Source organism: Chelonoidis abingdonii, chromosome 1, assembly GCF_003597395.2.
Source record: "Chelonoidis abingdonii isolate Lonesome George chromosome 1, CheloAbing_2.0, whole genome shotgun sequence".
Classification (NCBI taxonomy): Eukaryota; Metazoa; Chordata; order Testudines; family Testudinidae; genus Chelonoidis; species Chelonoidis abingdonii.
In genome coordinates, this window is record NC_133769.1 from 229,343,761 (window position 1) to 229,367,809 (window position 24,049).

At 39.3% G+C, this 24,049-nt stretch overlaps 1 protein-coding gene across 3 annotated transcripts in view; it reads left to right on the plus strand.

Annotated features, from left to right (window-relative positions):
• PHKA2 (phosphorylase kinase regulatory subunit alpha 2) overlaps positions 1-23,841 on the plus strand; it is a 67,010-nt gene extending 43,169 nt beyond the window's left edge. For 2 of the 3 annotated variants that reach the window (XM_032763404.2, XM_032763403.2), the window contains exons 28-33: positions 1,417-1,535; positions 3,476-3,529; positions 9,016-9,189; positions 11,303-11,356; positions 17,070-17,270; positions 17,864-23,841. In XM_032763404.2, the coding sequence (XP_032619295.1) occupies positions 1,417-1,535; positions 3,476-3,529; positions 9,016-9,189; positions 11,303-11,356; positions 17,070-17,270; positions 17,864-18,037 (776 nt within the window). In that variant the 3' untranslated portion in view covers positions 18,038-23,841. The remainder of the gene's footprint in view (positions 1-1,416; positions 1,536-3,475; positions 3,530-9,015; positions 9,190-11,302; positions 11,357-17,069; positions 17,271-17,863) is intronic. The other variant, XM_032763405.2, reaches the window with a different exon arrangement.
• The last annotated feature ends 208 nt before the right edge of the window (positions 23,842-24,049 follow it).

The following is a 24,049-nucleotide window of genomic DNA, read 5'->3' on the forward strand; positions in this document are numbered from 1 at the left end:
TTGACGCAGAGTAATCCTTAAAATGTAACTGTTCTAGGATTACTTGTGGCACCTTAGAGACTAACAAATTTATTTGAGCATAAGCTTTCATGAGCTAAAATGCACTTCATCAGATGTGGGTTTTAGCCCATGAACGCTTATGCTCAAATAAATTTGTTAGTCTCTAAGGTGCCACAAGTACTCTTCATTCTTTTTGCTGATACAGACTAACACAACTACCACTCTGAAACCTGTTCTAGGATTGGGCTTTGGTGTGTGGTCATACAGCCCTTGCCACGTTGTTGTGCGGGGGACGGATGCATATCTTAGTGGGAGCTTTGGGAGACATATTAGATTTAGGCATGGAAGGCCAGATTCCCAGATGGTGTAAATGAATGAACATCTGGAAGTGTGAGCCAGAGTAGCCCCTGCCTTATGCTCTTTTACAGGGTACAATACATGCTCCCCATTCAGTATAGGCCCAGCTGTGAAGGATGTTACAGATGAGAAGGGGAATGGCCCTCTCCCCTCCACCTGTTTAGGGTAGGCTAGGGTTGCTGTCAGGACTAGCCAGGATCACTCTTGAGCACAAGGACTAGACTTGTGTCTGGTCTCTGTGTAGGGGCACAAAAGTGAGAAGCTCCTCGTGCTGTGTACCTACATAAGACTAGATACAATGTGTAGTGTTGGTTGATTTCAAATATGTGCACGCAGTTAGGTGATAATTAAGGCTCATTATTAAACTTAAAACATAGATGTGGGTCTGAAACTGGGAGCTGATGAAAATGCTTGTGAATGGCAAATATTTGTAGATGCTAGATGCTATAGTGCTTCAGTCATTTGTTCTGGGCATGTAATAGACATTGAAAAAGCAGAGCTCTCTCTCCTTCCTACCAAACAACCATTTTTGAAGGCTCGTCCTTTCACAGGACTGCAAATCATGTCAAGTAACTGCACATCAAATTGTTTTAAAATACATGAATACAGAAAACATCATGCACATTAGCCCATGTCAAGTTCTCAGAGATATGCAGACAGACTTTTAAAATGAGAATGTTTTAAGGTGATCAGGGTTGAAGGATTTTGAGAACAAAAACATCTGGCCTGTCTAAACTTCAAAGGGCATATCGAGAGTTCCCAAGAATTCCTGAGTGACATTAGAACTGGCAGCAGATTCCCACAAGCTTTGAAAATTGGGCCAAAATATTTAAATGTCTAAATATGGATTTAGAAGCCTAACTTTAGGCCATTCTGATTTGAAAGTTTGACTTATGCTTTTAATCTTATTGGAGGTAAAGAGATACCATGGAAAGTGCATAGTCCTGAGATACAATGTGTTTTTCCTTTAATTTTGACATACAGTTTTCAGTTGTATTCTTATTATTACTTAAACATAGCTACGTTTAATCTAAAAAACTGCCTTGTTTCTTTTTTTAGTGCGGCCTCTAGATTCCTCTACCTCCAGCCCTGCAATTTCTATTCATGAAGTGGGGCACACTGGAGCAACTAAAACAGAAAGAAGTGGCATTACTAGACTGAAGAGTGAAATGAGACAGGTGGGAGGATCTCCTTTTCTGTGCATTCTTTAAGCAGCACAGGATTTATGAAAATCATTTTTTAAACTCAGGAGACAAAACTGGTTATTTTTTGTTATATCTAGTCCCTATTACATGCATGGTAAATTGCAAACTTTTCCTATCTGTTTTATTATTTGAAGTAGTAGTGGCTGTTTAAAAAAAAAAGGGGGGAAGGGAGGTTGGGAGGAGGTAAGGAAATCAATTTTTTTTCCAAACCATTTTCCTTTTTGGTTTTAATTTAAAATTCTGAAATTAGCATATTTCAACCAGCTCCTGGTTTGAAGCATTAAGGGCACCTAACAGACCAAGTTCCCATCATTCTTACTTAGGTAAAGATTCCATTCGCATCTAAGTAAAGGTTTGGCTCAAACAATATTTATACTTGTATTTTACACCTCTGTTTTTTCTGGCTTACAAATCTTTAATGTCTCAGGTAAACAACTCTGTTTACGTTAGCAAATGGTAGGTTGAAAGGCAAACATTTGTTTAAATTAATTGCATAACTAATTTTTGATTCCAGATGAATAGGAGGTCATCTGCTGATGAAATGGTGAAATAAATCTGTATGTTCATAAGAATGAATGTTTTTCTCCCTCACTGCTGAATTATTTATACTTGTCCTAGAACTAAGGGAACTAAGAGGCTTTTTGTATGCTCTGAATACAAAACGCTTTAACATTCAAGTAATAAATGATTTAATTAATATGGTGCAGTTTTGCTAGTGCTACTGCTGCTAGTTTGTTGTTGTGAGCAGAATGACCTATGTTCCAGTATCTCCAGAGGTCTAGCAATTTATATCAAATTTAGAGTGTGGATATCAGTCACATGGCGAGTTGTGAATATCTGAGTTAATTTCCTTTCAAGTAGAGAACACATTATAATGTCCTGCCTTTTGGAATATTTGACTGGCCATTAGATGGCAGCATTATATTGTTCTATATAGAGATGTAGCAAAGTTGCAACTTTCTGTAGAAATTTAAAGGTGGGAAAATGTTTCCTGAGATTAGTCGCTTTAGAAGGAGAAGTACCATTTCTGCACAGAAAAGGAATTGAGTGGTTTCTTTCCTGCTGAGGAGAGTTGAACTTTTTCCATTCATGTTGATTCCCAGTAGGTTTTGTTGAGCCATCCGGAATATTCAACCTTTTGTATCAGTGGGTGGGGGGGGACCTGCCTCTTAAAGATTTCAGTTGATGGTGAACATTTTGATTGTTTTGACCTTAGACGGTTTCTATATTGGAGCCGATTTTCAAATATGCTTAGCATCTCCAGCTCCAATTATTGATTTCTTTGGGTGCTCCATACTTCTGAAAATCAGTTCCATTCCTTTAACAGCTTATCTGAATCATTATTGTTTTAAAGAAAGCTATTAAGAATACCCTTAGGTGCTAACCAGCATCTAATCATTTCTCTTGGAAAACTGCCTCACTAGTTTTGCTAAGCATTACTGGCCTGACTGGCAACTTGCATGATTTGATAGTATGGGATAACTTTCTTTCTAGCACTAATATAAGGTAAGGGATGCTGAAGAGAAAATGTAAGCTTGCAAATCGACCCTGCATCGTGTGGCGGCAGCTGCATTCTGTTTTTATCTCATTTGGGTTTTTATGTCTTTGTGCTATCTGAGGTAGATTCCGTGGAAAGCTTGTGATAGCATAGTAAGAGATGAATGTAAACCTCTAAAGATCCTTAAATGTAAAGGGTCTAATTGTGATTTCACTTTACTGTAAATCAGGAGTAACTTCTCTGATTTCAATGAAATTGTACCAGTGTGAGAGCCCATTCTGACCCAAAGAATGGTTCTCTCTTAAGTGAATAAGTGAATTTAATTTTTATTGCACATTTGTTCCTTTTCATGCATGTGTCACTTCATCTGTTTGTCTTGTCATGACTGACTTTTTTTTTTATTTTTGTTTTGTAGTTCTTTTATGGGGGCCATTCCATATCCAGCAGCATGCACGCTCCCAGGTTCACGGTAAAATACCATTCAGAAATTTGCAGTCTGCTTCTTTTCTCCCTCTGCAGGCAGTCTAAACATAACTTGCAGCTTTTCTTATGTGAAATGTATGGGTTTTTTTTAAACTCTAGCTTTTTGTTTCATTCACCTTCATGGACAGCCAGTTCTTATTTCTGGTCTTTTATAACAGAAATCCTGTTTTCCACATTCTTCTAAATTTTCAGTTATGATGGATTTAGCTACTTGACTAGGAGCTGTGTGGCTAAATCCTGTGCAGCCCTGAACATTTAATGGTAATGTGGAAATATAAGTTTAACCCAATTTATTCTCAGGGGGTGTTGTAGTTTATATAAATTTTGAATTCATAGAAGGAAAGAGATAGTAGTACTGGTTAGAGCAAAGTGTAGGCCAGTTTCCAGGTATTGTAATATCTCGTCCTTCTATTCCACCGCTGTTGGGATAAAACTGAGGAGTAATTTTGCCTACTAGGGACTTGGATGAGATTCCCTTCAAATTCACTTTTACTTCTTGATCTAAATAAGAGTTTGAAATTAGGCCTGCCTTTTCATCTGAAGGATAAAGCATGTTAATTCATTATGCCAGCTGCTCCTTAACTCCCAAATTCTCCCAGTCTGCATGGACAAATAGCCATACAAGTAAAATGACAAATGTTAGCTATCTTAGGTGGTAGGATAGCAATTAACACAGGGCCTACCTGTACTACACCAAAAGACCAATTGGCTTCACTCTGAAGGCGAGTACATAGATGCTGGAACTAGGGGTGCTGGGTGTGCTGCCACATCTCCTGACTTGAAGTGGTTTCCATCATGTTGTACAGGATTTACAGTTTGGTTCAACATCTCTCAGCACCCCCACTATACAAATTGTTCCAGCACCCCTGGTCGAGTACAGCTAAAAGCTTCAGTATTAGTAGCTGAAAGGTTTCACTTTTATGGGCTCCTAATTCATGTCCTCAAGGATAACTTTGCAAGATCTTTAGTTTGTTTTAATACTCAAAAAACAGAATGTTTCTTCATTTCCAAATAACTCTCAAAAGTGACCAACTGTCCTTAATAACTTGCTGCACTTTGAACCAAGTGTTGTACACGCTGAGTGCAATACATCCCTTTTCAATGGGTTTGCACCAGATGTAGGCACCATTTACAACCTAGGAGGTTAAATGGTACATAGGATTTGGGCTGGCCACTGTGGACAGGGATAAATTTCACCCACTCTGAATATTGAAAAGATTACTGGTCCAAATCCTGGTCCAGTACATGAAGATGAATTTAAACCCATGGCTTTTACTAGTGTGAATTTCTTCTCCAGCCATCCATCTTTCTTCAAGGCCTTTAATGGAGAGATCTTCAGCAACTTCTGCTCCAACTAGGCTCTCACTCTTAAGAGATAAGGGAGCTCTTGTCCCCTTCCCACCATGCCTTGCTCTAGTAACCTGCAGTTCCCAGATGCCCTCTCTGCTTCAGGCCCTCAAATTCCCATCATGCCGCAGCTGACAGCAGAAACCTGAAACTGGGCAATGCTAGAACTGGAAGCGTCCCTTCACTGTCTTAAAGGGACAGTAAACTCCATTATTCTCACACTCACCCACCCTTTGAGGTTTTGGCCAGTGGATCCATGTGTACACAGACCCACAGTGCATGCTACGCCTCCCAGATCCCATGGATATTGTACAATGTACCATCTCAAAACACTTTTCTGATGCAGGCCGTGTCCCTCTTTATGGTTTCTCAATGGCCTGCCTGACTCCTGCATAGTAGGTGTGTTGCTTTTCAGTCCTTCTGCACCAATGCAAAGAGGGTCAGAATTTGGCCCCATATTCTCAGTGCACTTGATTCAATTGTGGTGAGTTATTAAATGAGATCTGGATAAACTGCTTAGTCAAAACAGGACAAATGAAAAAAGTGACTATGCACACAGTAATTAATTCAGCACAGGCACTCCTCCTGAACTCCTTCATTACTTAAATGTCATCTCTGCTGAACTGGAGAAAGAAAGCTTGACTGTGCACCAGTCAGGATGCTGTACAAAGAAAATGAACATACTGCATCAAACCAGCAAAGGTAAGTTGGTGGGCTTTTTTGTTATTGTTTTGCATTAGAAGGAAAGGCCATTGAGTAGGTATATCATGTTTTAGAATTCAAGTCTGTAGTTTTCTAGCATTCTGATCCTGCAGACCTTATTCTGGCTAAACTTCCACAAACTTCAGCAGCAGTTTCCTTTGGGAAAGGACTGTGGGATTAGGTTGTCAGTGAGCTCCTCTCTAGGCAGTACTCCAGGCGCAGTTATGCCTGGCCCTGCATGGGTGTGCAAGAGTGGGCAAGGAGCCTTTCTTACCTTAATACAGAACTGGGCACAATCTAGTTGACTGGAAGGTTTATGCAAGTCTAGAGCCACAGCTAGTGCAAAACTCTTCTTTGCACAGGACAACAAAGCTGGTTATATGCATGTGCATCACCTTGTCATAGCATAGTCTCTCTATGCTCTTTTTTGGGCACAATACATTCAGAAACTCTTGCAATAGTCTCTGCACCACTCCCAATCACCACTGCTCCCTAAAAGGCACCCACCAATTTAGCCTTGAGAGTGTTTAAACAGAGAAACTGTGGAAGTTGTCCACACTAGGCAGGAAATCCCATTTTAATCTGTGCACACTGTTCTGGTCATGAAACAGAGCCTGCTTCTTAAATATTTCCAAGTTAGATCCAAAAGAAAAGTCCTCTGAAATATGAAGATGTCTTTTAAGTCATTAAACTTAGATTTTACATAATTGTCTTTTGTCTAACCGGCTCATTTGTCCAGTTGGTTGACTTGAAAATGTTTGTGTAAGCACCAACAGATACAGTATCTTGGTCTAGCAGTAGGAGTCCAGCTATGAAAAGTTGCTTCTTCCTGCCCAAAAAAATGGGAGGGACTGCTTTTGTTACTTTGATACCCCCTTTAAGACAAAGGGATACCCTCAAAGGCACCAACCCCCAGATGGAGTACCACGAAGGATATTTGTAAGCAAGGGGAGAGATGCTTGCTTCTCTGTAAAAATCCGAGAAAGATGGGAACATTGCCCAGGAGTCGTGTAGTTTAGGAGGATTGAATGATTCATGTATTATAAAAAGATTCCAGGATTGCCAGGCTGAGTCAGTGTGAAGCAATGGAAGAAACTTCAAGCAGGATTGAGAGCTGTTGTTTAGAATGTCACTACGTTCAATCCCCACTGGGTTCCATGAGCACAAAAGATGGAATGTTGGCATCCAAAGGTTCTATGGCAGTTAGAATGTGACAGCTGAGCAGAGGAGGTGGGAGTAACAGCTACATGGTCTAACAAAAAGGGGGTGGTGCCTCCAGCCGGGGGCAGCTCTGTGTACGAGCTTTGGGGAACAAGTACAAAAAGCAAAATGTCTCGTTACAATACCCAGTGCATGGAAACAATAGCCGCTCAATATTACCTACCTACGTGTCTTCACTGTCTGATTTCCTATTCACTAATACATGCTGCTTTGTGGTGTTAGCATGTTTACTGCTGTGGTGTTCGATAGAATAGTACACAAATGTACTGGTGTGAAAGGCTGCCACAAGTACTAAAATAATCTGATTCCAAGCTGTACAGAATTGGGCACAAGTATAAACAGTTCCCATGTGTACTGCAATATGATGGCTCTGTTACCAGGACCACTCTGAGGTTTGACCACCTAATGCCAGCTAGCAAGCAAGCTACCCATGTTGGCCATAGAGAGCCTAAAAGAAGGAAAATGCTGTGGGAAAATAATCAGATAGAGAGCAAAGGTGGTGGGTTTACTAGGCCTAAATGCCATACCCATATGACAGCACTGGCTTTCATCTACTGATAGTGTATGTATGATTTATTGAGTAGTCCCATGTATCAAAATATGGGCCCTTGTCTCTCTCAACCCATGATGCCCTTTGCAGTGCATTCCTTTAAATGGGTGGCTTTTGCTTCCCCAGGCTGTGGACTGGCTGCTGAAGAATGCCAGAGCCATTCTTATGCAAGAAGAAATGAGGGCTTCTAATGCAGAACACATGTGATTTCCACTGGCCCTGGAAATAAGAATTTAATGATGGTGCCCCAACTTTACAGATAACAAAGAGCAGTAATCTGTTTGCCCAATTTGCTCATAATCAAGCCTGAAAGAGTAAATAACAGTGAAATCAAGAGCAATAATTACAGTATTCAGGATGTAAATCTGACATGTGGAGAGATGTAATATCTTATATCTTCAATTATCATTTCTACAAGATAGATTCTGACCCCTGTAGCTTCTTGCAAAAGTGCCTTCCTGAAATTACAGACCCATCATTTGTCTTCAAGCTCAACTGCAGATCCTATAATGTTTTTCACACCAAAGGCTGTGGTGTAAAGAATTTATAAGGTCTGCAGACATACTTGGCAGAGCTGGTAAGTTCCACAAACCAAATAAACTCATGTTCAAGGAAGATATAGACTCAGCTAGCAAGACCAGTCGAATTTTTAAAATTCCAGGAAAGGTCTGATGGGGGAAATGCCATTTCTGCCTCTGGTGTCTCCCAGAGATTACTGAGATGGTCCAATGGAAGGTCTCCTCAGTGGGGTATGAGGACATTCCTTTGCCTAGCTCTAGCAGATAGCCGCAAAAGAAATTTGTATCTAGATATCAGGAAACTGGAAAAAGCCCAGGTTGCGATAGTTGCCCCATATACTGCACTAGAGGGGGCAGAGAAGCAATCAAGATATTTGTCAAAGGGACAGATTAACAATCATCCCTTGAGCATGGATGGCTGGATCCCTCTCCATACACATACTACTCAGTGTGAGCAAACAAATCTGCTAACGTGTTCTGTTTAGTTTAACCATTTTTGCATGCCTGTGACCTTTTCATAGTATACCTTAAAACCACCATTGAGCTTACAACATATTTACAAAAAAGTTACAATTCCTTCCTCCTACTTTTAGCTCTAAAGTTTACCTCTAGCCAAATCCCCAATATGTATTTTGATCTCAAGCTAAGGAGAGTCCATCCTGTTTAGTTTTTGAATGGGAGAGCAAGGGGAAAGTAGCCGGTGCTGCCAAGTCAGAAGTGAGGCGTTTGTTCCCAAGTTTAAGTACTTTAACAGCAGTGCCACTTAGAATTAGTATTCAGTCTGTGTGGTTGCTCTGTCAAGTAAAGACATCCTCCCTCCCACCCCAACCATGATAGAAGACTTTTCTAAACTCACTTTATTAATTGGGTCAGATGATGCTGCAAAGTCAAGCTGATTTTGTTTTGCCGACTGCTCATTGGTTCATTTTGAAATTGAGGCAAATAAGTAAAATGTGAAGAGATTTGTTGTGAAAGAAAAACGTTGACCTTATCCTCGCAACATCTTCAAAAGAAATCAGTCAATGTTCACTAAAAACTGCATTGAATTGAAACTATAACAGAATGGTGTAACAGGCAAGAGTGGGTGCCCTCATGTTAACATGTTGTAGTTACTAAATGGTCTGTCTCTTGCAGAGGGGCAGTACTCCATCATCTCCCACTAGGACATCATCTCCTACAGGGTCTACTGGAAACGATATCAGCTGGGGTGATCGCCAAGGGCAATGGCTCCGCAGAAGAAGGCTTGATGGTGCCATTAACAGAGTTCCTGTAGGGTTCTATCAAAAAGTATGGAAAATCCTTCAGAAGGTAAGTTAATAGCAGTTGAGGGTGTACAGTATCTTGGGAGGCTGGTATTTCAGATGGAATATTACTGTGGTCAGGAAAAAGTATAATACTTTGTGGAATATGTCTGACTAATACACAAGAGCTCCATTCACATGTGTTCATGCATCAGTTTGTCAATATATTTCCTCTGAAACCAGCACTAAACTGCAGATGAATGATTAAATTCTACAGTTTCACATTGTTCCCCATCTTAAACAGGTCATGGTCATTAACACTGAAGGGCTCACAATCCGCACACCCCAATTCAAGAAGATAAGTTAGTAGAATAGGTAGGGTTAAATAAAAAGCTGTGTATTAGAGGGGTAGCCGTGTTAGTCTGGATCTGTAAAAGCAGCAGAGAATCCTGTGGCACCTTATAGACTAACAGACGTTTAGGAGCATGAGCTTTCGTGGGTGAATACATGCATCTGACGAAGTGGGTATTCACCCACGAAAGCTCATGCTCCTAAACGTCTGTTAGTCTATAAGGTGCCACAGGATTCTCTGCTGCTTTCATAAAAAGCTATCTTTCTTTAAATATCTGAGTTCTACTGCTGGATTTCATAAGGGCTAGACTATTTTTAAAACCAATTTTTAGTTTGCTCTACTGTCACTGAAAATAATCCCTGCAGTTGCTCCTGAGTTTAGTAATATGGTGCAGTAGCTGAACTTGAGAATGATTTAAGAAACAGGGGAACATGAATTCCAGTTGACTTCAATGAGATTATTCACCTGCTTTTGTGTATTGCTGGATTAGGGCCAGAGTGTTCAGCACCCAGCAGCATTGAGCTGTATTGAGTACTAAAGCGGAGGTAGGAATATATGCTCACAGGTGTGCAATTCAAAGCAACACTCTAAAGTACAAGCTTAACTGATGCCAGCAAAGACACAAGTCTTTTGTGAATTCATCCACTAGGTTTATTAAAGGGACATTGCCAGCTTAAATTGCCTTTGTCTGAAATGTACCATTTTTACAAATAATACCTAAAGTAACTAAAACTAAAGCGCAGAGGAAAAATTGTTCAGGTTATCCTTATGGATGACAGCATTTTTTATAGTTAGTGTCACAGTTTCCCATGAATAGTCAGTCAATCTCCCTTGTTGTTTGAGTGGCTTCTACACAGCGACCATGAAAGGAAAAACATTTTATAAGATAGCAAACTACAATTGTAAAATGACTGAGGTCATACTTTATTTGCAATAGGGTGGAAATTGCGGATTCGACAATATTAGGCTTCCACTGCCATTTGGATTTTAATTAGCTCACTTTCCTGAACTACTGTACATGTAAGGTTCTTTTTTTTTTTTTTTTTTTCTTGAGAATCAAATAGAATTTTATTTAGTCAAACTCAGCCTATATTTTCCTTTGCTCATTGTCATCCAATTATTCTTAAAATCCCTTTGGACAATTCTTAATACCTCTCTCTCCTTGGTGTTTTCAGATGCCTAGATGAACATCATGCCCTGGTCATGCCTTAGCCAAGCTACATGTATTTAGTTTTTTTAAAACTCTTTCCTCATATGCCAATTTGTCTAGCTCCTCCATAATTTTTGTTGCCCATTTTGAATGGCACTTTTCATTTACTGATATTCCATTCTGGTGCTCCAAGTCATATATTCTAAACTAAGTGGTGTTTGACCCTAGAGCAAGAGAGAGGGAGCTTCACTTTCTTGGTCCATAACAATGCTGCTCTGTTGGTGGGCTTATTTTTTTTTTTTTTACCCTCTTCTAATTGTTCTTTCATATTGCAAGCTCATATCTAATTTGCTGTACTTTCACCTTTATATGCGTCCTCCTGTTACTGCTTTCCAGGTACCTCCCTCCCACTGAACAGTTAGTTGTGTTTCAGCTTAAGTGTGGCATAGGGTTATTTAGAGCAACCAGTCTTTCTCTCCAATAGTTTTCTTGTCGTATGATGAACTTTTTGGGAGAAATGAAATAACATTTTATATGGGTTCGCTGTTTTTAAAACTTGTCAGACATCAGAACAGCTTTTCCAGGAAGAATTTAAAACTCAAAAGGAATGTAAGTTTCCAGATATACTTTTAAGGATTGTGTTTTTAATCAATATTGATTTTTTAAAATTTTTTTTAGTGCCATGGCCTGTCCATTGATGGCTATGTCCTTCCTTCTTCAACTACAAGAGAGGTATAGTAAATAATAATATTTTTTCCATGATTTCATGACAAGTTGTATGACTCTCAAGCACACGATGTAACAGGATCACTGGAGAAAACGCTTTGTTTTAAAACATTTAAAATCTAAGCTTACAATGGAAGTTTTACCGTTTGAATCTTAACTAATAGTTCTGCTGAATGTCTGAGTGATGGATGCTGTAGGACAGATTTTAATCTGAGATCCATGATGTTCACAGATGCAAGTCTTGAAAATATTAGGCTTTCCCACGACAACGTAAGATTATATTTAGAACATCTGAGGTTTGCAAGTGTTAGTATAATTTCTATGATGTACCATAATACGAGCCTCATTCACTTATTCAACATCACTTTTAACATATTCTTTTCCCTCTGTGCATTTAAGAAAGTGAAGTTATTTTTAACCATAGGTAATGAAGTATCAGAGCTCTGCACCTGCAGTGAATTGATAATTAATCTTGATGGTACATTCTGAATTTAGAAGCAAGATTTCCCACTTGAAAATGTTAAAAACAGTCCTTGACCTTTGAATGCTATTTTCTAGGAAAATTGCGATAATGTCATATTTTTTGGTGGCTAATGTGCATTCAATCTTTTTCTCTTAATTTTCCCAGTTCAAGTATTAATCTTTTACTAAAGAAAAGTTAAAGTTTACTCAGTTCTGTTTAAGTATTAAAACAGTGGGTGCCAAATACAAAAGGGAATAGAAGCCGAGTTAGGAAAATTAAACAATTTGCTGAAATTAAACAAAGACAAATACCTTTTTAGAATTCTGTGACTGCAGATAATATTTCAGCACTGTGGTTACAAAAACAAATACGAATCACAGAATTGTTGCTGACCCAGATTTTGCCTTTTTAAACCTTTGTTCTTTCTTCATATAATTTTTTTGAGCTGTTTCAGTCTGAGAGAGCAAGTGCTAGAATCTTGCTTCCTTTGTGTGTTGCGACTATCCATCAATAGGACTCAGTGATTCCCTTGTCAACGTAGATCATTTATGCTACACTTAGATGTTTTATTTTAGTTTTCCCTTTCATTCACGATCCTAGACTTTGAAGAGACCCACCTACCACCTCTGCCACCACCTGAACCACAAACAATCTTGCATGTTAGGACCTTGACGCAGTATGATATAGTGTAATGATGCTCTGAGCCGATAAAACAGGGAACCAAGTCATAAGGCTAACGAGCTGTAGAGTGAGTAGGTTAAATTATTGTCTCTAAACCTTTCCTCTTGCCTGTTTCTCAGGATCTGGAGAGTAACTGTTTCACAGATTGCAAACTGTAATCATTCTTGTCAATTGAAGATATTTGAGTATGTTCCCTCCAGGAAAAGAGAAGCACGTGAATTTCACCCCATCCCCAACCGAAACCCTACAATGCTCCATTCCTGTTTCCACTCTCAGGGATCTTTGACTTCCAACATTGTCTTTCCTTGGATAGCTGCTTACCGCCAGGGCTGCTTTGTCTCTAGAGCTGATGGTTTTTCTTCACCGTGGAAACAGATCTTACCTGCTTCTCCAGCAGTTTCCAGGCAGCTCTTTGTTCACCATGATAAAAAACTTTCTTTTCTTGCTCTTAAATGCTACAGTTAATTCAATTGTGCAATTTGCATAGGTGGCATTACACCTGTGAAATGCAAAATCTTTTTGCAGTGCGCTTGGTACAGCAAGCCATGTGTTTTAACAATTTCATGTACGCCGATGACAGTATCTCTTATGGTGTGACTGTCACCCATACCACTTATAAGGTGGCACCTCACTCATGGGTATATATTAATGAATATCAGTGTAATATTGCTGCTTGATTAAAATGAATACTATCCCTTATAAAAGCGTAATGTCTGCCTTGTATAGTGTAATACTGCATGAGTCTCATATTCTAACTTGTAAACTTTATTGCCATTTAATTGGTTAAAATGCTTGGACAGCATTCACTCTCTTTCAGATCTGTTTTCAGAATTAACAGGATATAGTTAGAATTGATAGGCCTAAAATTAGACAGTCTGGCTTTAAGTTTACAGGTGTATTATACATGCAAACAATGCCATCCTGCCTGTCTGCCTCACTCTTGTAAGTATGTAGAGTATTGAAATTCACAACAATCCTACTGAACTCCTATGTAATGCAGACTCCTGTCTGCTAATAAAAATAGAGCAGACAAGCAGAATGGAGGCACAGCTCAGTGTGCATATCCCTGTTTGAAACATAGGCATCACTCTCTGTTATGGTGCTGGTAACAGCTGCAAAAGAAGATGAAATTTTCTGTGGTATTGCAGTCCTTATTTTGTGGAAGTGATCAGTTTCCCCTCCATCCTCCCTCAACATCAGGCTAGTTACAAAAAATAGGATTAATTTTTAGACCTATCTGACCTTCACTGAATCTAATTTCACTGTTAATAGGAATCAAACTAAATAAGCATAACTTCCTGAGGCTATCATTTCATGCGACATCTGTACAGCTCTGCCCATGCAAAGTAGGTTGTTCTGTCAGCAATGTAGATATCAGGCTTTGGGATAACATTCAGTCTTAGCAGGTGATGTGGGGTTTTTTTAATCTCTACAATATCTTTGGCTTCATAAACAAAACCTGTGATCCCAAAAGATGCCTACACAAATAATGTGAGGTTAATGTAGTGATCAAAGAATTAATTTGCAAGATAATAAGCAGCATCAACATTCCCATATGCAAGCAATGTGTGTTGACAAATAGTAATAGTGTAACAGACTTTTCTGGAAGTTACAGAATTTTTTTGGATTGCTAGGCTTTGAGTCTGCAAACAGTTTGCAAGTGCTTAGTTTTACATATGCAAGTAGTCCAATTCATTTCCATGGGACTGTTTACATGTGCAAAGTTAAGCACATGTTTAACTGAAGAATCTGGGGCCTTATCTTCTTGCATTTATCTGTTTCATCTTTTCACTAGGGCTGTCAAGAGATTAAAAAAATTAATCATGATTAATCACGCGATTAATCACACTGTTAAAAATAGAATACCATTAATTTAAATATTTTGGATGTTTTCTACATTTTCAAATATATTGATTTCAATTACAACACAGAATACAAAGTATATAGTGCTCACTTTATATTTATTTTTGATTACAGGTATTTGTACTGCAAAAAAACAAAAGAAATACTATTTTTCAGTTCACCTAATACAAGTACTGTAATGCAATCTCTTTATCATGGAAGTTGAACTTACAAATGTAGAATTATTTACAAAAAAAAATGCACTCAAATAAAACAAGGTAAAATTTTAGAGCCTGCAAGTCCACTCAGTCCTACTTCTTGGTCAGCCAGTCACTCTGACAAACAAGTTTGTTTACTTTTTCAGGAGAAAACGCTGCACTTCTTCTTTACAATATCACCTGAAAGTGAGAACAGGCATTCTTATGGCACTGTTGTAGCCAGTGTCACATGATATTTACGTGCCAGATGTGCTAAAGATTCATATATCCATTCATGCTTCAACCACCATTCCAGGGGACATGCGTCCTTGCTGATGACAGGTTCTGATTGATAACAATCCAAAGTAGTGCAGACTGATGAATGTTCATTTTCATTATCTCAGTCAGGTGCCACCAGCAGAAGGTCGATTTTTCTTTTTTGGTGGTTCAGGTTCTGTAGTTTCCCGCATTCTAGTGTTGCTCTTTTAAGACTTCTGAAAGCATGCTCCACAGTTTGTCCCTCTCAATTTTTGGAAGGCACTTCAGATTCTTAAACCTTTGGTCCAGTGCTATAGCTGTCTTTACAAATCTCACATTGATACTGTGGCATTCCCCTCTGGTGTTACCTAGGCCGGTGATTTGCTAGGTCCTTCCAATCCTTGACTCTGGAAGCCAGCCTTATCCTGCTCTGCTGTGAGAACTCCTACTCCTGGGCTGTTCAGAGACAGCCTCTGGCATGTAAGCTGCTCCCAGCTACTTACAACTGAATGACACTAGCCAATATCTCTGGCCCCAGACACCGCTGTAGAAACCTCCATCTTGCAGTGTCCAGTTATGCCCGCTGCAAGCTTATATGAGTTTGTTAATTTAACAAAGAAATTGATATGAACCAGGCTTGTTATCCCAAGGGGAGTCTCTGACATGCTTCGAACGAAACACACTGCTTCGGGTAGAATAAGCAAACAGATTTATTAACTATAAAGATACATTTTTAACTGATTATAAGTCAAAGCATAACAAGTCAGATTTGGTCAAATGAAATAAAATCACAACACATTCTAAGCTGATCTTAACACTTTCACTGCCCTTACAAACTTAGATGCTTCTCACCACAGGCTGGCTGGTTGTTCTTCAGCCAGGCTCTCCCCTTTGATGAGCATTTCAGTCGCTTGGTGTGGTGTCTGTAGATGTAGGTGGAAGAGAGAGAACATGGCAAACGTCTCTCCCTTTTATCTTGTCCTTTCTTCCCTCTTGGTTTTTCCCCCTCCCTTCGGAGTCAGCTGAGCATTACTTTATCGTAGTCCCTGACTTACCAAGGGAAGGGGGGTGACTCACTCAAGAATCCAACAGATTCTTTTGTTGCTGCCTAGACCAGCGCCCTTTGCTCCTGTGAGGCTGGGCTGGGTTTGTCCTATACCTGCCCTGATGAGATGTGAACTTCCTCTCTGTTCCTGGAAATTTTTTGCCTGGGCTTGCTCTAAGCCATAAGAATTCATTTTCAGCCTCTTAACTATATACATGAAATTGTATCCTATACCCTTACTGTAACAATTACTATAACATTACTATAACAACCATGCTCAGTGCATCATGAACCTTCCTAAGAGACCCAACATGATAAACTTTGCATTAGATACCACACAATCATTTTATAAAGATGAACATGAGGGTGTCGGGTGTTCCCCCAAGGTACAGAGTGTCACAGATACTTTCTTTGCATTTTGTGAAATCTGCAGTGAAAGTGTTCTTAAAATGAACATGTGCTGGGTCATCATCCTAGATTGCTATAACATGAAATATATGTCAGAATGCAGGTATAACAGAGCAGGGGACATACAATTCTCTGCCAAGGAGTTCAATCACAAATTTAATTAATGCATTATTTTTTTAACGAGCGTCATCAGCACGTCCTCTGGAATGCTAGCGGAAGCATGAAGGGGCATACGAATGTTTAGCATATCTGGCACGTAAATACCTTGCAATGCCATTACAAAAGTGCCATGCAAATTGTTCTCACTTTTAGGTGAGATTGTAAATAAGAAGTGGTTGTTTACATTTATCTCCTGTAAATGTAAACAAACTTGTTTGTCTTAGCAATTGGATGAATAAGAAGAGGACTGAGTGGACTTGTAAGCGCTAAAGTTTTGCATTGTTTTGTTTTTGAGTGCAGTTATGTAACCAAAAAAAATCTATATTTGTAAGTTACACTTTCCCGAAAGAGATCACACTACAGTAGTTGTATGAGGTGAACTGAAAAATGTTCTTTTTTGTTTATAATTTTTACAGTGCAAATATTTGTAATCAAAATGATATTCACTTTGATTTCAATTACAACGCAGATTACAATATATATAAAAATGAAGAACATCCAAAATATTTAATAAATTTCAATTAGTATTGTTTACAGTGCGATTAAACCTGCAATTAATTGTGATCAATTTTTTTAATCGCAATTCATTTTTTGGGTTAATTGCATGAGTTAACCGTGATTAATCAACAGCCCTACTTTCCACTAACCTATCCCCTAACTTTCCAGATGACCCCTTGTGAAATCAAGTTTGCTGTGCATGTGGAGTCAGTGCTGAACCATGTACCCCAGCCTGAATACAGACAGCTGCTGGTGGAAGCTATTCTTGTTCTCACACTGCTGTCGGACATAGAGGTGACCAGCATTGGGGGCATAATCCATGTGGATCGAATAGTGCACGTGGCTAACGATCTGTTTCTTCAGGAACAGGTGGGTACAGCAGATTTCCAGTAGTATCTGAGTGTGGGGTTGGGAAGGTATTGCATTTGAAACTGTCTAACTCCACTTTTGGTATTTGTGAAAAAAAAAATCCCTCCTCAAAAAGAAGTCATGTAAGCATCTTTTGAAAATGCATTCAGAAGATTAAAACCTCCTGCAATTAACAAAATACAATCTCTTTTGGTGTAGTTTAACAGTTATAGCAGGGGAATGTTCTCTCAAGTCTAAATATCTGTTAAAATCACCTTTTACTTCACCAGAATACTAAAAACCAAAGGGACACTATTTAAGTAGAGTTGGAAAAAATAGCTAGTCATGTGTTACCAGAGAAATGCAAAAAATAAGGTCCATAAAGGGGAAGTTAAGAGAACTGAAATAGCATAGGTAGAGAAAAAGGTTCTAAATAACATATGTTGTCCTACAGTCTTTGGAAAGGAATTTGTGAAGGGAGAACTGTTTTCCATATTCAGTGCAGATACAATAGTAGTCCCGGTCTAGTATTTTTTTTTAAGTTTAGTAATTCTGATCTGAACATGGATATCTGATTTTTCTCCTCTCCTCCTTTTTATTTCCTCCTCTCTCAGAAATCACTTGGAGGAAATGATGACTTCTTGGAGCGAGACCTCGCCACAGGAATTTGCCACTTTTTCTATGACAGTGCTCCAAGTGGGGCATATGGAACTATGACCTACTTAACAAAAGCTGTAGCCACCTATTTACAGGATTTCCTGCCTAGCACAGGCTGCCTGATGCAGTAGGCTATGCCTCTTGATCAAAAACAAAAGTAAAGATTCAGAAGCTCTTTCCCCCCCTCTCCTCTCTCTTCCCTATCCATATGTCTTTCACTCCACAGAATTTAAACGCCGCTCGTCATGTGTGAGCACCAACCTGTAGGGGACAGCTGAACAATGAAGATGGAATTTGGCCTAATTCCAGAACTATGAGAAACAATTACAATGAGTGAGGCCTATTCTGCCCTAAATGCAATGTGGAATTTAAAGTAAATTATGTAAGAATTATGCACTTATGCCCAGAGGAAAATAATTTAGTGTAGAGATCAAAAAATATAAATAAGGAGATGCATCTCTGGCACAAATTTCCCAACTAAGGAGAGAGTATTTTTTTTGTATATTGGAATTAATTAACTCTCTCTTAAGCACGGCTTCTATAAGTTGATGTTGTGAATAGTCAAAGCACAGTTTAATGTTATCCTTCTCTGATTTATTTAGTTTCCAGGTGATACCCAGGCAATATTTTTAATACACATTGAGCCAGATTCTGATCTCAATTTCACCAGGGTGATACAGGAGTAACACCAATGAAGTCAAGCATGAGATCAGAATTATGGCCTTCATAAATTGGTAGCCTCTCTCTGACGACATAGCATCTGCCTTGGGGAAACCTACATCGTTTGGACCAATGCAGCTTTGGAGAAGCTGATCTCTGACTTCCCCTTTTAAAGACAATTTTATGCTTATAATCATTCTGGCTAGATGAATAAACAGCTAGTTGCCTGTAGATCCAAAAGATATGTTTCCTTCACTCAAGCACTCTTTCTAAATCTTAATATCTTGTCCATTGTAAATGGCCTAGAAGATGAGATACATAAGCATTGTCCTTCCAGAATATGTACTTACTAGAGGAAGAGTTGGTGTTTGTTTCATGTCCTTTGATTAGACAGATGCTCCTTTATCAAATGTAACTAGAACCATTAGAGATTTTTCTACTAGGGAGAACAACACTCTCTTTAAACAGCACCAGGATAATACTTAGTACCCTTTAATGTGTAGGCTCTTTTTGTTGTATTTGTTTATATTAAATATACAGAGCCACAGTGTTCCCTCCTGTGGCTTAACCCAGGTGAGCTCAGGGTGGAAGAAGACAATGATTTCCTCTTGTTGACTTCCACTGAAGGGTGAGGCTTGGGCTGAACGAGTATCTACTGGTTCTTAGCTAGAACCATGTTAGAGAGGTGAAATAGTACAGTCGTTTGGTGAAATTACTGGCCAGTGCACAAGAGATGGTTGGAGTAGATTCCAAATGGCAGATTAGTAAAAGGGTAAGTAGAAACTGTACCATCCAGTCTCTCATTTTTACTTATTATAAGTGACCTTGAGTGGGATCTTTCCTTAAGCACCAACACCCTGATGAAGAAATGGTCCTAGTGCTGTTAGAACTTTTGAACAGCACTTATTTGAGTCTTTTTGCAGGGAAATAGTTTTTCCATCTCATACATTTTAAAATGTTTTCCTAATTCCAAAATGTGTTGAGAGAAGGAAAAACAATATCATCTTTCCAACCCACATGATTTCAATCAAGCTAGGTGGCAGGAGTCAGATTCACCCCCCAAACTTGGGTATATTGTGAGATGCTGCAGTGCACTTCTGCTACAGCAATGCACATCCAGATGGTATTTTGTGCAGGCTGGAGAGATGAGTGCCATAGGTCAGAGTTGTCCTTTACAATGTCTTAGGCTTAGGAATTTCCCAAAGAGCAAGAGGATGCACAGCCTTCCTGGATAGACTGTACATGGGGGAAGAGGCAGGTGCATGTGTGCTTATTACCAAGGCAAAAAATTGTTAATGGTGTAAGGAGCAGGGATGAGTAGCTCAAATGCATTTGGAAGTCAGTATCTTATATATGCCTGTTTGTACTTTTGTTAAGTCATGGCTCTTAGTTTGTATACATGTGCTGAGAGAATGTTTTAGCTCATTTTCTAATTAAAATAAAAAAATTCTCCAATTTAAACAGGGCAAGCCTTACATTGAAAAATAATTTATACTGTATATGCATGCTCATATGTGAGGGACTTATATAAGCTCTTATTTTATTAGGTTCCCTATAAAGCTTCAGTAATGTCAATAATTTTTCCCTTTTCATGCAGAGCTCTTTGATTGAGATGCAAGAAAGTTCTCTCTCAAATCTGTTTTAATGTGCTTTTTTTTACTCAATCAAATTTGCAGAGCAAGACAAGACTGCTAAAATCTGACATTTGTATGCTGCTAAATAGAGCTTTAAAACAGATTAGGGTCCACAGCAAAATACTACCATTTACACATTTAAATTTGCGTGTGCATGTAACTTAAAAAAAAAAAAAAAAAGCGCAGAGAGTCCCGTGGCACTTTATAGACTAACAGACGTCTGTTAGTCTATAAGGTGCCACGGGACTCTCTGCTGCTTTTACGGATCCAGACTAACATGGTTACCCCCTCTGATACTAAAAAAAAAAAAAAAAAGTTACCATTCATAATATAAACTACCTTGGTATCCATGGTTTAGAAATACTGGTTTTTAGTCTGTCTAAAAGTGATACTAACACAATGAGTGAAGTGCAGTCATAGGAAAAATACTTTTATGTAATTTAGAAGTCTGGGACAGTTCAGTACAAAAGGGTGAGAGATAGTACCGCAAATTTTGAATTGCAGTGTGATTGGACCAATCACCCATTTATACTTCTAGGTTGACTCACTCATCTGTTACCTTTTCCCCTGAACTTCTGTTTAAAGGAATATATTAAAATCTGTACCATTCATTGCTGGAATCATTGTTCCTGAAACAGGGCAAACTTAATTGGGTCATGAAGGTGTCTTGTAGCAACCTCTCTGGTGAGGATACAGATGTGTTAGGAAGTTTATGAATCAACCGTTATTGAGTCTAGTGTGTGTTTCCAGCTACACACAATCTTTTTCAGTTTATTTAGGGTAAGCTCATTACCAAAGACTTGATTTGGTTGTCAGGCATCCTCAAGAAGTGATGTCCAACTTCTAACTCTGGGAACTAATTTATGGAAAATAAATAAGACTAGGGTAAACAGACACTTCATGTGTCTTGGAAATGGGGGCATTAATGGAATGAAAATAGAACCACCTGAGACCCACTGTTTTAGTTTGACAGGCAGTGCTGTTGCAAGAGCAGACTGCAGCTGTCACAAAGGAAACACCTACACTGCTTCCTTGAAATATCAGACATGTCTGAAAACAGAAAATTGGTCTCAGATGGTGCAGGGACCAGAATAATAAAATGGTACTAGCATATAGTGGCTACTGTATAGTGTAGGGGTCAGCAACCTATGGCATGCGTGCCAAACAAAGGTGGCATGCAAGCTGATTTTTAATGTCACATGGCGCGGGCTGAGCCGCTCAGCCTGCCACCATTCTGGGGTTTCCACTGCTGGTTCCTGCTAGCCGGGGTCCTGCCACTGGTCCCACTCAGCGCCCGCTGCCGGCCTGGGTGAAGGAACCCCAAGCTGGCAGCGGACTGAGACCCCGGCTGCCAAGAGCCAGCGGCCAAAACCCCAGAGCGGGGTAGGCTGACCCACTCAGCCCGCCACTGCTCTGGTTCCCGCTGCTGGCCCCTTGCCAGCCAGGGTCCCTGCCGCAGCCCCACTCACCTTGCTTCTGGCCGGAGTTCCAGCGCAGGCCCCTGCCAGACAGGGTTCAGGTTTCCAGCCCTGCTCAGCCCTACCAGCCACCAGCTCCACTCACCTCAGCTGCCGATCTGGGGTTCTAGCTGGTTAACAACTGATCACTCAGAAGCCTGTGTGCAGCTCAAAGTATCCAAATACGTGCCAGACATTGGAAAACTCAGCAAGGGCAAGGATCACACTAAACTGATAAGATCTGCATTTTAATTGAATTTTAAATAATGCTTCTGAAACATTTTGAAAACCTTTTGTTTACTTTATATATAACAGTAGTTTGGTTATATACTATAGACTTAGAGAGAGACCTTCTAAAAAAATGTTAAAATGCATTACTGGCATGTGAAGCCTTAAATTAGAATGTATACACGAAGACTTGGCACACCACTGCTGAAAGGTTGCCGACACCTGGTATAGTGGTACTAGGTCCAGCTTTTGCATGAAGTAGCATTAGGGTTCAGTCTCCATTAATTGAATCACTACTCTTTTCTCCCCTCTCCCAATTGTATCAAATACTTAACTGTTTAACAGTGTTAGAATTTTGTTAAGCTTTTACAGTTTAATCACTGGTTCTGACCTGTTGCCTATACTTAGCATTCTTCACTTTCACTGTGTCTAATCAGTCCTCAGACAGCCTTACAAAATAGTGAGGAAAACTTACTAGGCCAGACACAAAAATCTATTCATAATTATTAGTTATGAGTTACTTGCTCATTTAAAAAAAAAACTTGTTACAGGGAAGTAGAATTTGGAAAAGTCACTCACAACATCCTTGAAGGTAAATATTATTCATACTTTACAGCTGGGGAGACTGAAATAGAGCAATTACATGACTTGTCCAAAGCAACAGCATATGTCAATGCCAAGATAGCCTATCTTTTTCTAAGGATAAGTCGCTGTGCATCATCATGAAGTTTACCTCGGCTATTAGTCACAAAGGAATCCATGACAGAAGTCACTAGGGCTATTCGCTTCTTTACAGCATAAATGGAAAAAAAAAATCAAGGACTGAATATAAACTATTGTTTCATTAATGCCTCATTTCCCCCAGCAGGGCCAAGCCTAATTTAAGGCCTCATCCACTGCCCATTGAAGTCAGTGGCAAGACTTCCATTGACTTCACTGGGCTGCTAGCTGAGCACTCTTGAAAAATCTGGCTATTAACGTACATAGAGAGCTCAAGAGAATATTCCAAAGAGGCAGTCTGTATACCTGTTATGGAAACATTTTTCCAGTTTAAATACAGCAGAAATGTCCATTGGATATTGCCAGCCACGTATCTATGGATCACTGAGTGCTAAGCCAATGGTGCTGGGCTTGCCACCAGTGGCATATAAAATCAGGGCTAGGGGTAGTGTACACATCTGTCACTAACAACTTGTTTTATATACTAAGAGAAATTGATGTACTTTTAATAAGTGTAGTAACAAGTGCTCTGAGAGGTTACAATAATGGATCTCTTAATATGCATCTAGCCCAGTATCCTGTCTTCCCTATTGGCCAATGCCAGGTGCCCCAGTGGGAATGAACAGAACAAGTCGTCATCAAGTGATCCATTCCCTGTTGCTCATAATGCAAAATATAGATGGGATATGTGTTTTCTGAAGATGTTATTCAGAATGCCCCAGCAGGTCCTCCCAGCAATACCTGCTCAGAGTTGTGTCATGGGCTTACTTTTATAAAGTGTATTTTAAAAGTAGAGCTTAAATACTTCTTTCCTATAGATGCAGCTCTCTCCCAGAACTGGAGGAAGGCGTGGGCAGCATGCAATGAGTATCATTACTACAGCATACACTGTAGGAGTGTAGATCAATATGGATGACAAAAAAAATACTGCTATCCAGCCATTGTGGCTCATAGCCTCACGTGTGTGTGTGTGTGTGTATATGTCCGTGCTATGATCAGCAGTACTTTTTTAACAATTCGAATGCAGTGCCTCTCTTTGCACTAACTGTATTCATATGAACTGGACTATTTTAAGTGTAAAGTTGGACAGTAATGCACCATGATTTTCCAGCTGTAAACAGACTTTAGAAATGGTAGCTCAGCAGAGGATGTTACTACATTTTGGGATTAATTTAAAAAGCTTTCAATGTGGTTATTTTCTTCTGCTTACCAATAAACTTTGCTTTGAGTATCTGAGTTATTCTTCAGTAACGTTAACTCTGGCTAAATATATTTTTCAAATCCATGAGCTGAAACTTTCTAATTTGTTTTTTACCCAATATGGTATTATTTACAAAATTAGTTTTTGGTAGGGTTTCTTTTTCTTTCTTTCCTTGTTATAAAGGACCCCAAAATGCTTTTAAAAGTGCACTTAGAACATCACCCTCCATGCACAGCATGAAGA